Source organism: Seriola lalandi, unplaced genomic scaffold, assembly GCF_002814215.2.
Source record: "Seriola lalandi dorsalis isolate HSWRI2012SDOR001 ecotype SW California unplaced genomic scaffold, Sedor1 jcf7180002054476, whole genome shotgun sequence".
NCBI classification, from domain to species: Eukaryota; Metazoa; Chordata; class Actinopteri; order Carangiformes; family Carangidae; genus Seriola; species Seriola lalandi.
Genome location: NW_019525029.1, coordinates 1,788,343 through 1,801,847, shown reverse-complemented (window position 1 = coordinate 1,801,847; position 13,505 = coordinate 1,788,343). Strand labels below are relative to the sequence as shown.

Sequence of the window (13,505 nt, the reverse complement as noted above, 5' to 3'; positions counted from 1 at the left end):
GTACACCCCATTGTCTCCATTTGTGGCAGCCGTGAGTCAGTGATGTCAGTGTTAATACTGCAGCCTGAGTGCACAAAGCCAGTGGTGGAATAACACATTTCTAGGAAACTGCAGCAAAACATACAGTGGTTCTCCTGAAACAACATGCAGCCTATTTTCTGTTCGAGTGTAGCTCTTAGGGATGAGTGGACGTAATAATGAGTTTATGTGGGATGTCGAAACACCTAGTATATGTTTTATACTTAGAATAGATCACTTCTCTTGTTCTAACCCGTGATTGTTGGTACGGAACAGATACTTGTTGGAAGGATGTCGGAAGGATGTTCAAGGAAGTTCAAGCCTCTGCCTCCCTTTCAAATTTCTCTTTCATCCATAACATAATTAAGGAGGAAACACTCCAGTCAAGGTGAAATCTCATAGAAAATTAATAAAATGGAGATCACTCACAATACAGCATGTGGGAAACATAAATTCACCTCATTAGACATTTACATTTTCTTGGCTAAGTTGAGGAACTATTACTAAAATACTTATAATACTAGATAAAATAATGTAGATGTTCTCAATAATAATAATAATAATAATAATAATAATAATAATAATAATAATAATAATAATAATAATAATATTGTGCCTGACCTACACGACAGAGCTCTGTGCAGTAACAGAGTTATTTTAGGAGCAACTGAGAATAATTAAAATATTCCACATTTGCTTTGTTAAAACCATTTTTTAAGAGGGCGTTTTTACTCTGATTGGCTAATTTGGTGAGATCTTTAACAGTCTGAGCCGAGGCCAGGAAAAACTGATTGGTTCCACGGACAGATGGACGGTTTTACAACCAAACAATTTAAACAATATTGGTCTGTTGCCTTTTAAGATCCCATAAAACCCAAATCTGAGGTTGTTTCATGTTGTTAGTTTCAAATAAAAATATGGGTGGTACTGCATGAGTATGGGACAGCCAATTACAACGAAATGGTGTGGGGTGGTGTGATGTGCTTCAGTTATATCCACCAGATGCATAAAAAACATGCATGCATGCAAAAAATAAAAAAAAATCCAAGCATATTAATCTGTGAAAAAAACAAATAATTTCCACATTGCACTTTCTTCCTCACTGTGAATATCCATACCATCATATAGAAGAGCCATAACCTCAGGTCCACCTGTTCCCTGTGTGAAATAGACAGTTTAATTACATAGATGAAGAATACACTGCCCTCTCCTGGACATGTGTTGTCATGATGCGTTCTAACACCTCAGACCATGAATACTGAGTCGATGGTTAGAAGTCTGATATGAAGAGTTCTCACAAGTGTTAATCTATATAAGTGTATATCTATATAATCTGTTACTATGATATAAGAAAGAAAAGCTCTGATGCTCTGTCTCTATTTCCGATCTAACAGTGAAGAGCATTCATAACACATTTCTTAAAATTGAGAGGACACAAACTTGCACCAGTGTGTCAGTATGTCACAGCTGACCAAGCCAAGCTCTGAAGCACAGCTTTTACTGTATACACAGTTAACCGGTTAATCAGTTGCTTTAAAGCAGCCATTTGTAAGTTTTGCTACATAGACAGCATTTGCATGAACAGCTGTTTACTTACCACTCTTGGCAAGAGCATCAGCCATTGTTGCATTAAAAAGACAAGAGGTTATAATACGCCTTCTGAGCAGCGCTACTTTTTCAGGGCAGCTTTGACACTACAGTGACCCTGTATCAGAAAGTGACGTGACTCAATCGGCGCGAGGCTAGCTGGTTAGCACGCTAACTTCAGTACAAGAAATGGAGTGATAGAATTAAAAGCAAAACGAGGGTTGTTTTCCACCACTGGAGACAACTCTCGGTGAGTAAAGGAATGAAGTCTGATGCAGAACTTGCAATGGTGCTTCTAGACTAACAGCTGTTAATGCTAATGTTGGCCATGTAGCAATAGCAAAACTTTGATCAACAAAATGTATCAACATTATGCATGTTGTGTCCAGTCTGAGGACTAACTATAAGAGAGGATTCTTACCTTAAGTAAGCACAAGCTTGTCTATCAATAGGAGGGTTGATAGCAGTTGAAAAAGAAAATATTGATTGATTGAATTTTTTCCAAGTCATGATAAACAAATCCAGTAAATCAAGCCACCCAGGGCCATTCCATCAGCGAATTTTAATATGTGAACAGTGTTTTTCTATTTCGCCTTGTCTGAATAGAAAACAATCATGATAGTAACATGGAGCCCCCCGGGGGCCACTTTGCTTGAAATAACCTCATCTGAGAAATACTCTTTATTCCTCTCCTGTCGGTGTTTAAGAGGCTGTTGACCCCGACAACACTCAAGACTCCCATTTACCACCCACAGGCTTACACTGTCAGAGGAACATGAAACATGATTCTATGCCATGTTTTCTTGCAAACTCCATTTTTATAGGGCTGCAATTACTAATGGTTGTTGTCATTGCTGAATAATTTTATGATTATTTTTTCGATTAAAGTTTTTTTTTTGTGCTACAGAACAATATTTTTATGAGCTGATCTCCGTCTTGTTCGTTCTTGTCCTTAAACATAAGGGAGACATGATACACATACCTGCCAGTGGTTTCACTGAACAAAGACCGACAAAAGCAGAGAGACAGAAGACTGCTAGTCAGTACACATGGAGGTAAACAATGTAGGTGGCAACTTCAGATGTCTTGTTTTGTCCGACTGAACGTCAAAAACCCAAAGATGTTCAATTTATAGTAAAAAAACAAACAAACATATCCTTACATTTCAGAAGCTGGAACCAGAAAATGTGATTATCAAAATAGTTGATAATAGCTGATTGATTTTCTGTAAATCATCAATTCAGCTCTTATTTTGAAAAAGCTTCATTTCAGCATAGACAAAGAATTGTAATAAATTAGAAATTTTCTGTGGCACATTCTAATAAGGTATACTATGTGACTAATGGCTCTTTTAATGGTAAAAAAAAAAAGTTATTCATGCTTTATTGATCTGATATTAATTAGGTAGTGAGAACAGCATTGGTCTTACAGTAGCTCGACTGCTGAACTTCTAAAAAAATAAATAAACACAACAGTGGAAACAGTTACTATTATCTGACATATAGTTGCAGTTTGCTGCACCTCCACAAGATGGCAGCAGACATCACACCTTGACTTAATTCACATGCATTCAAGGTATGTCTTTGTGATTTAAGATGACAGTTGAACATACCAGCATTATTACAAGCATTCGGTCTCCTCTCTGAACTACGATCAGCACAACCTGCCTCAGATTCCTTCAGGGATTTTTATGATGAAATAAATCAGGTCAAAGAGTCATTTAAACAGGGGAGGCTGTTTCCATTGCATCAGTGGAGCGCTCTGCAGTGCCAGGGAGTTTCAGGAAGAAGCACAATACCTAACATCATCTCAGAGTGGAGACTGGAGCAGGTGCTTTACTGTCAAATCTCAGATCTGCTTCTTCACTTCCTTGTGTTGTGTATGTGTGAAACCCAGAGTTACACCTTTATCTCTATGCTCCATGTGGAAAATCACAAACAACCAACATAGTTATTATCAGAAAAGTTTAAATTCCTCGAATATTTAATAGGTGACTGTAATTTTACACACTGTTGTGTAATTTCTGTTTTATCAAATGAGGTCACAGATATCGAAAACAAATCTGATGAGGCTCCCATGTGCGCCACATGCAGCCGGTCATGAGGAAGTTTGTGAAGTCTGTTATTTAAAGGCTTACGGTACATGTTTGGGAAGCTTTAATGACCCCAGATCACAAGGAAGGATAAAGTTTACTTTTGTGGCCAAGGGACAGGATGAGCTCACACAGCCACACAATATAGACCACAGCCCATTTCCTAACACCTTGTCTCATTTTACACCTCACTAATGCTCGCACCCTGACTGTAACTTTAAAGTAATGTTACCCTTGTTTGACATTTTGCAAGAGTTGGCTGAGAAGATTTGCACCACTGTCACTTCTCTATGATAAATATGAAGCTATAAGCAGCAGTCGGTTAGCTGAGCTTAGCACAAAGGCTGAAAATGGGGAAACATCTAGCGTGCCTCTGTCAAAAAGTAACAAAACCTGCCTCCCAATACCACCTGAAGCTCACTTATTAAAACTTTATGTCTTGTTTGTTTAAAGAAGCAAAGTGTAAATACAGGACCTTGTGGTTTTCGGGCAGGTTATGAGTCAGACTCTTTAAAGGTGTTGTTAGGCAGTTTTGGTTTCCTTTGGGCTAGCTGTTCCCCATTTCCAGTTTTTAATGCCATCCAAGCTAAGCTAAGCTAACTGGCTCCTGGCTTCATATTGAGTGTGCAGACATGAGAGTGTGTCATTTAAGTGCTTCTTTACTTCTTTTAACTTGTGAATGACAAACTTCCTACGCGCACACACACACACACACACACACACACACACACACACACACACACACAACCCTGATATTCATTACTTGACCCATTATTAGCCTACTTTTTAGGGCCCCTGTTGTCATCCCCGGAGGAGTGCGACTCTGATGTGTTAGGCAATCATCGGTTTGGCAGCTTCCCAGCAGCTGAGGCACTCCAGCTACCCTGTTGATACCTAATCTGACTCTTGTGCACTCACTCACACACTCACACACTCTCTCTCACATACACTCACACTCACACACACACACACACACACACACACACACACACACACACACACACACACACACACACACAAATGTAGACATGCAGGCAGGTATGCGCATGTACATGCACACACAATGCTTACGCAAGCCCTGGCCAGCCATGCCTAGAGTAGTCATAACACATGGAGGGTGGAGACTTGCCAAGCTCTTATAGGTCAAACAGTGAGTCACAAGAAAAAATGGAATGGATATAAAAGAACATATGTATTTGAGTTTAAATGGTGCCTGGTGTTCAGTGTTTGATGAGTTGACCTCAAGAAAAAAGGAAAGTATGCTCCCTCTTGCGTATTCCAGGAAAAGACACTGACCTATTATTGACATTTGTGTGTTTGAGGAGGTAAATGTTACATTACGCAAAGGTCAGAGAAGAGTAAGCGGTTAGCGGCAGAGATGGAGAGAGGGAGAGTCTTTTATTTATTTTTTTCCTCACTCGCAAGGATGAAATTGAAAGTGCTGAAGAAAATGAGAAAATGTATCGAGTTCACTCACAGTGATGAAGAGCTGTGTGGTGAGAATTCTTGCAGGGAAACCTTCCAGGCATCTGGTCGAGCTGTGTAATGTAATGTGCATGTGTGTGTGTGTGTGTGTGTGTGTGTGTATGTGAGAGAGAGAGGGAGAGAGAAGCAGCAGTAATGAAAAAAAAATCTGTATGAATATGAAAAAATGTGATCTTTATTCAACATCTCCACACATATTTCAAATATACATATTTACATCTTTTGTACAATGAATATAACTCTTGTGTGTAACCTGTCTGGAGCAATAAAAGCCTCTAGGTTGTGTCACAAATACATAATTCACAGTGCAATATGAAGTTTGTGCACCCGTGTCAGTTTACTCTACATGTCACATGAACGTGTGACTCACTCTACATGTATAAACCGAACAAAATCATAAATCTCTTAAATTACTTTCCTGCAAGGAACAACCCAGATTGTCACAAGTCTGTTCCCATCTTAGCAGATGAGAGAAAATAATGCTGCAACATACGTTTTATTAGCCTCCTGCTTGACCCACACATTAAATGCACAGCACTTCTCAGATATGCCAGATTTAGTACCATTGTCAAAGTTATTGTACCAGAACAAAATAGCTGGCTGCAGACCTACAGTAGCCTGTAAGGCTAGACGTCACTGAAATACTGCATCCGCCTGTCACTATCCAAGATAAAAAAGATCTTTTAGAAAGTGGTACATCATGTCACTAACTATGATGACAAGTCTGGATCCACAGCTTTCAACGGCAAAAAAAAAAAAAAAGTACCATTAAAGAGGTGAAACAGTCAGAACAGATTCTTCCAGCCAAGGTCAGGACCATTCTCTACAGACGCGCTCAAGTGTTGAGTCATCATCAGACAACCAACATCAAACATCGCCTGACTGTGACTGATTCAGAGCCGTTCAGTTTATGAAACACAGTGATACGGGCACAACACTCGGCACAGCTCCGCTTTTGTTAAAGCAACACAGCTTGACATAATGTTCCGACACAAATGAACAGAACAGGTTCAACTGCTCAACTGAGAAAGTCTTCATTTTTCCTGTAATGTCTTTCTCTCCTTAACTGGATATTTGACAACATTTCTTTAAAAAAATACAAGCATCGTTGGACTGAGAGAAAATGTGTATTGCATTGGTGGGAAGTACCATTTGAGTTCTGTGTGTTTTATCACTGTAGCACGCATTCAGGCTGAAGAAATAGCTATCTCCTACCTCTGTTGCTGCTGAGGCGGGTGACCGATTTTTAAACCAGAAGCATTAGTGTTAGGTTTCAGTGTGGCTAAATGCGCACCCTGCATTTCAGAAGAGTCAAATTTGCAAGGTCCGACCCTGTTATAAAAGACTTCCTCTTTGGAAGCAACCTTTTCCTATGAAATATCCAGCTTTTAGCATGCTTTTAAAAAAGATAATGATTTAATTTTAACTGTTGGCCCTGTGCCACTGCTTATTTTTGAGTGCGTGTGTGTCTGTGTGACAAAGTCGTCCCACTTTTCTGTGAGTCTTACACCAGTAACACCCTGCCTTTCTCAACCTTCTGCGCATGGTGCGAGATTTGTAAATGCTCTCCACTTGCTGAGATGTTGCCAGATTGGCAGTGTGACACCTTCGTATCGTCCCGCTGAGTGTGACACATCAGTCCTCTGCTAAGCATCTTTCTCACTCTATGTCACTGCCTGCTGCAAGACGTCGAGCTTGTGCTGGGTCCTCTTTGAGCCGGTCGGTGACTCAGCCGGTGAAGCCTCCAGCCTGGTCAGAGAGTGAGAGGAACAACATCCTGGTCTCCTCGCTTCCCATTCAGGATTCATCTAATGCTTTCTGAAGCTTCATGAGTCCAGGCTGAGAGCAAGCATTGGTGACTACTGTTTGCCACGAGTTAAATTTCTGTGATTCACTCGTAGTGGCCTGCAGAGATTATTTTGTTAACATAATCTGGCAAGTTTCGAGTCCTTGTTATTTCTTTTAGCACCAAATAATTTCAAAATCGCACATATAGAAACACAATGAATGATCATTGTGAGCAATGCCCTTAGCAAGTAACACATATACGACAACAAAATACAGTACAGTAAGTTTTTGTAGAAAGCTTGAGGGTGTATGTACACACAACAGTAGACAAATGAGTTTCTGAAAAGTGCCAATGTAAAAAAAAAACAACAATGAATCCCTCATGGCAATTTTTTGTTTTGGTCCCTCAGCCAGTCTTAGCTGAATCAAGTCCGTCAGCAGAATAGATTATCGTCCTCTTCCACGTCAAAGGAAGGCACCATCTGTTCTGCCGAGTTCACTTCCTGTTCACCCAGCGCCGCTTCCTGCGACGACGGCGGCTGGTGGAACCATGGGTGAGCGAGCAGCTCAGTCGCCGTGAGTCTCTCCCAGGGTTCTTTCCTCAGCAGGCTCTGGAGCAGACACTTGGCCTTGGGCGACAAGCCCTCTGGCAAACAGCACTGGCCTCTGCGGATTTTGGAGAACAGCGTGGCCGGGTCTGGGTCGTGGAACGGGTAACGGCCAACCAGCATGGTGTACAGCATTACCCCCAGGCTCCACATGTCAGCCATCTTGCCCGAGTAAGGAGCAGAGCCGCTGAGGATCTCTGGGCTGACATAAGCAGGGCAACCGTGGGTGTCCGACATGGAGTCGTCGTTAGGGTCTTCCAGGACGCGACAGTCCTCGAGGCTTTCTAGTCTCACCTGTGTCCTGTGAAGAAAAAGTCAGAGTAAGGTCAGAACATGTGGCATGACCTTTAAGAGCACAGAAAATGTTGAAAAATGTCTTGTTTAGTACACGGGGGATTCCTCTCTGTTAGCTTAATGCCCACTTACAACAACTACCCCAAAGCCTCAGACGCCGTGTGACACAACCTCAGCTTGAAGTGAGTGCCTTAGTCGTGCTGTAAATTAGGAGTGCTGAGAGAGATGCCATGGCAATGACATCATCTGTTATCTTTTATTGCACGCATCTTTGCACGTTATGGTGAAACCTAAGAACTCAATGTTCGAAACCCCATTCAAATCTGCATTACAGAAGTAGAATATTTTTGCTCAATGTCATGTTGGAAACGATGTTATCTAAGTTCCTCCGTACAACAACTTTTAAAGCACAAGATATTGTCTTTGATCTAGTACACTTCTGTGTGTGTGTGTGTGTGTGTGTGTGTGTGTGTGTGTGTCTGTGTCTGTGTCTGTGTCTGTGTGTCTATCTAACAGTGACTTTGTTTAACACTGTCAAACATTTCAGAGATCTGTTAAATGTAAGCCACTGATTGCATCATGGAAAAACAATCATCCATCCTTTATCCTTAAGCTGCACAGAAGACAGACAGATGGACGGACACACACACACACACACATACACACCAGTGAACTTAATATGACCTAAGTGCACAATAGTGAGTCCTGTTTAAGACGCAGCTACTGCCTAAGCAAATTTCCAATGACTTCCTGGTGCACACATGCTCAGATAAACACATATATAAATATACAACTCCAGCACCCCCCACCCCCTCCTGTACTCACACACACAGTGCTATATTTAGCCATGTTAATGACAGGACGTGCATTTAGTTCAGTACTAAAGCAATTAAGATTGTGAAAGTATATTTGTAGAACGAGTCATTTAACACTCCTACAAAATGATTAATGGGACAAAGAAAAATATCCCTAAATAATTTCAAGAGTGATTAATTTTCTACAGCAACAGATGTGCAGTGTGTTTAATTAAAAATGAATGTGAGTGTCTTGAGATTTGCTCCCAAGGCTGACACACAGATTGAGTCTCTTTTTTTTTTTTTAATCAGGTCAAACACACAAACACACATAAGAAGTGTGCTGTTTTATCTCACACTCAGAAGGGTCGACTCTGTGAGACACTTCAGTCGTCGAGACACAGCGGCCGGAGAGACACAGAGAGAGAGAGAAAAACAGACAGCCAGAGAGAGGATGAAAAGATTGACAGCCAGAAGGACCAAGATAGAAAGCAGCTGATATTTAAACACCAAGATAGTGGAGGAGATAAGTCAGCAGAGGAGAAAAAGAGATGGAGACAGAAAAGGAAACAGAACAGAGAGAGTTAGAGGGGTGGAGAGAATGACTCATCCTTCTGTTGAGAGTACATATCTTCTCTCCTCCTCTCTCTCTCTCGCTCTCTGTCTCTCTCTCTCTTTCTCGAGCCGAGGCTATCTGCACCTGGGTCCCACACTCGCGGCGCCAGCCATCCCATAATTACCCTCAAATGGCTGTTGCCACATCAGTGACGCACGGGAAGGCTGGCCCGGCAGTGAAGCTCTGCATGCTTCACAGTGCTAGTCACCTTCCCTAAACTGGATTTTTCAACTGCACTGTGTGTGTGTTTGTGTGTCTGTGTGTGTGAGTGTGTGTTTCTGTGTGTCTGTGTGTGTGTCAATGGAGACAGCATTTGTCAAATTGTTGTGACTTTCTCTGTTTCTGGCTTGAGTGCTGCATTGTCGGCCAGGACATTGCATCACGGTGTGATTGTTGGGGTTTGAAAGATGCCTGATTGTGAATTTGGAAGAATGTGTGACGGAATAAATGAGGTCATGCAGAATTGCAACATTTCAAAGAGACTTATGTTGATGTGAGTCAAAAAGTCAGGCTGTGATTGGACAGAAGCGGCAATCTCAGGGTGCATGAAACTGATTTAAAAAACAAATGCCATGATGTCACACAGCCATTTAATGGTATCATCAAAATCTGCAGCTGTATCACAGTAGAATCAGTTTTTTTTTTTTTTGTGGCACTACGGCCAAAGAGTAAAGAGAAGTTAAAAAAAGAAGATGTCATCCCACAACTCTAGGATCAAATGGGTCTTGTGGGTCAGTCTACCAGCATTAAAGTTGCCATGTCGTCACCTAGATAACAAAATACTGAACTGCAGACATTTGAGCCTGCAATGGACTACAGCTTTACAGCTCTGAATGTGTAATCAGCACACATAACAAGCACTCATGTACGGACACACGCGCACACACACAAGGAAAGAAAATGAGCTAGGCAGCCCCCCCCCCCCCTTCCCCTCCTCTTCCCCTCTGCGTATATACACTGTGACTCATCGCTCTGCAGCCGTATAGCTATCAGAGGGGGCACAACCAACTTCAACTTCTCTCTCACTGGCTGTCTGCGCTCATTCATCCAGCGTGACCCTGAAAACCCAGAGGTCACGGCTGGAGAATGTTACTGTTGAAAAAGTATCCATGAAAAAGGGCATTTTGAAAAGCCGAGTGGGGTGGGGGGTGGGGGGCGGCCGGGTGGAGGGGGTTGTGTGGGATCAGCAGGCGCTTACAGGAAAGAGAGTGACGCAAGGGCAAAGAGGCGACAAATAGTTTTGTAAGCAGGGATTTTGTGTGTCTTCCTGAACAGTGAGGCAGACATTAAGGCCTGTGTGTGTGTGTGTGTGTGTCTGTCTGTGTGGGGGAGTGAGTTCAAAGGATAATGCTTTGAACTACTCCTTCATAGATGAAAGTGTATGTGAATGAATCCTTGTTGGGAGCACAGTTATGATGTTATTTATTAATAAATAATGAGTAATAAATATATTCTAAGATACAGACCACAGAAGGGGGTGATTGTCTCATTCACCAGCCTCGTCTAGCAGCTCTGCCAAACTACCACCCACTACGTTCACACATCCGGGCACACACACACACACAGGCATGCAAAACAAACACACAGCAACACGCATACAAAGAGACACTTCGAGAGTGAGAAAGGAAGACAGACAGAGAGGGCGAAAATCTGGGAAGCTATGCAGTCTGCCTCCACAAGTACAGAACCTCCTACTCTATCTGTACCCACATTGATATCTGCACACATGGCCTGTGTGTATCAGCTGCTGCCATGTTTGCTCTGTGCCTTCGCCGGCAAGTCCCACCGCACTGCATCTACTTAAGTCTGAGAGCATCCGAATAAAAGCTATCTGATACTTTTAAGACCAGATGAGAGCTGGTTTCAAAGGAACGTGATGCTGAACAAGCGGATGGTTCCGCGCGGCGAGAAACTTGTCAGCTTTCCGGGTGACGTCTGAAAAAGTGAGCACAGTAAAGCCAGCGTTCCTGTCATCTCACCTTTTCTCATCAGTGAAGACGAACTTGCGCAGTTTGAGGTCGCCCAGCACGATCCCAGCCTGGTGACAGTGCGCCACAGCCAGAGCCACCTGACGGAAGAGCCTGCAGGCGTGCTCCTCCTCCAGCCTGCGACAGCTCTTCACCAAGGTGTGCATGTCCCCAAAGTCTTTGTCAAGGAACACGTAGGCCTTGCATTCGCCGAGGATGATGTCCCTGATGCTGGCCACATTCTTGTGGGCAGGCAGGATCCCGTAGGCTCTGATCTTTTCCTGGTATACCCCCATATCAAAGACCTGGGAGAGACATGGGAGTAGAAGGAGAGGAAGGACAGGGTTGCAGGATGGTAATTAGGAAGATAGGAGGAGGGGGAGAGAGTGAGTGTGAGAGGGGAGGGAAGGGAGGAGGCAATGGGTCAGTTTGTTCTTCATGATAATCTGAGGAAACAGCCATGCAAATTTGGCAGCCAGTTAAAAACAGGCGTGGGATATGCTCTGATTCCAGCTCAATACATTGCTTTTGCAAGACCATGACAAATGAATCATCAAAGCCTTTAACTTTATTAATCAACAAAGCCAAACGCCTGCAGGTCTCTCATGCAAAATAAACGCATGGATCTGGAACAGTGGAGGGACCGACCGTTATCAGGAGCAGATCCTTATCGAGGATCATTCTTTGCCTTACATGTTTGCATTTTTGTGTCACCGCTTGGCGTATTGCAGTGACGTGTATGCAAATGAGCCGAGTTGACAGACAGTGTGAAGCCATACAGTGCAAAGGATAGGTGGACTCAAGTAGGTAGGCTGTGTGTGTGTGTGTGTGTGTGTGTGTGTGTGTGTTGTGTGTGTGTGTGTGTGTGTGTGTGTGTGTGAGTGAGTGAGTGAGCGAGCGTGCGTGTGCGTGTCCCCATAGCACCGCACAGACTGGTCTGTCATGTATTTGTAAACACATTCAAAAATAATCATAGAGCCTCATATGGTCGGGGATTTCAAATCATGAAGCAAACGCTCCTGCTGTTACGCAAAGTGTGACACATTTCGCGTGAGAATGACATTTTGGCGAAAAAAAAAGTCTGCTAAATACTGATGACATGTCAGACAGGCTATTGAGCAACACCGTGTCTTGAAACACCATTCATTCAAAGAAATTGCACAATGACGGGATTGCGCATACCTTGCACAGTAGCTCATCTCCAGTGTCGGTGTTCATCGCGCTGTGCATGCTCTCCCGGTCCGCCAGAGGTAGAAGCAGAAACGGTCCTATCCTGGACGGTCCCTGGTGGGTCGCCGGGGGAGGGTTTGAGACGGGGCTGACCGGGGAGCCAGGAGAGGTGCCGAGGAGTCCCTGCGTGTCCCCCGCCTCGGCGCTCAGCCTGGCGCATTTCGCCGGCGGCTGATCGTCGGAGTCCAGCCGCTTGTGCGCGACTCTCACGGCGCGGATGCAGGGTGCCGGGCTGCCCCACTGCAAGTTCATCCTGATAGACCGATTCACCATGAAAGCAAACAAAACGAGAGCTGTTTAGGATGTGTCCTTCGATGGTTAAAATAAACTACAAACGGTGCGCTCCATTTCTCCGCGTGAGACTCATTATAGTTGAGATATAAATGAAACTTCAGCGGATTCTGTGACGGCGTGCGTTTTTTTTTTTCTCCCTTTTTTATGTAGTAATAATCCAAGCCTGGTCCTTTCAGAGAGTGAATGCCCGCGGCTCTGAGGTCTGTGTACTTTTGGTGAGAAAATCCTGATCCGCGAGAGCCCAGACTGAGAGAGAGGGAGAGGGAGAGGGAGAGAGAGCGAGAGACAGAGAAAAAAAAGACAGACAGAGAGAGGGAGAGACAGAGAGACCGCCTCACACTCCTAGAGAGGCAGAGAGTGAGTGAGAGCTCCGGTGATGTTGAGCTCTGAGCTCAAACACTCCGCCCGACCAGTCCAGCCTCCTGGTGACACAACCATTGAGCAATTCTGTAACGGCACCGACTCCAGCTCCAGCTCCAGCTCGGCTCTGATGAAACTGCCTGCTGTATTACCTTTCGCACATGACTGCCAGTGTGAGCACATGGTTCAGACATTATTATGTTATTTCTTTTTCTGTGTTTTCGTCAGGGTGTAATGAATCTCTGAACTCCTTAAGATTTTGAATGAAGAAAACACCATGGCCACTTATGATGGCTGCCTCATCAAGCAGGCACATGTTTTAGACAATAATTAACAATCTTTCAAACTCTTTTGTCTGACTCAGTTGTTCCT

The 13,505-nt window shown here is 43.4% G+C and overlaps 1 protein-coding gene across 1 annotated transcript; it reads right to left on the bottom strand.

The window, feature by feature from the left end:
- Window positions 1–5,335: 5,335 nt before the first annotated feature.
- trib1 (tribbles pseudokinase 1) lies at window positions 5,336–13,159 on the bottom strand. Its single transcript, XM_023412294.2, has 3 exons — window positions 12,432–13,159; window positions 11,262–11,554; window positions 5,336–7,879 (listed from the first exon to the last, which is right to left on the bottom strand). Exons 1-3 carry the CDS (start codon window positions 12,750–12,752, stop codon window positions 7,405–7,407), a joined length of 1,089 nt encoding a protein of 362 aa, XP_023268062.1. The 5' UTR covers window positions 12,753–13,159; the 3' UTR covers window positions 5,336–7,404.
- Between the last annotated feature and the right edge of the window lie 346 nt (window positions 13,160–13,505).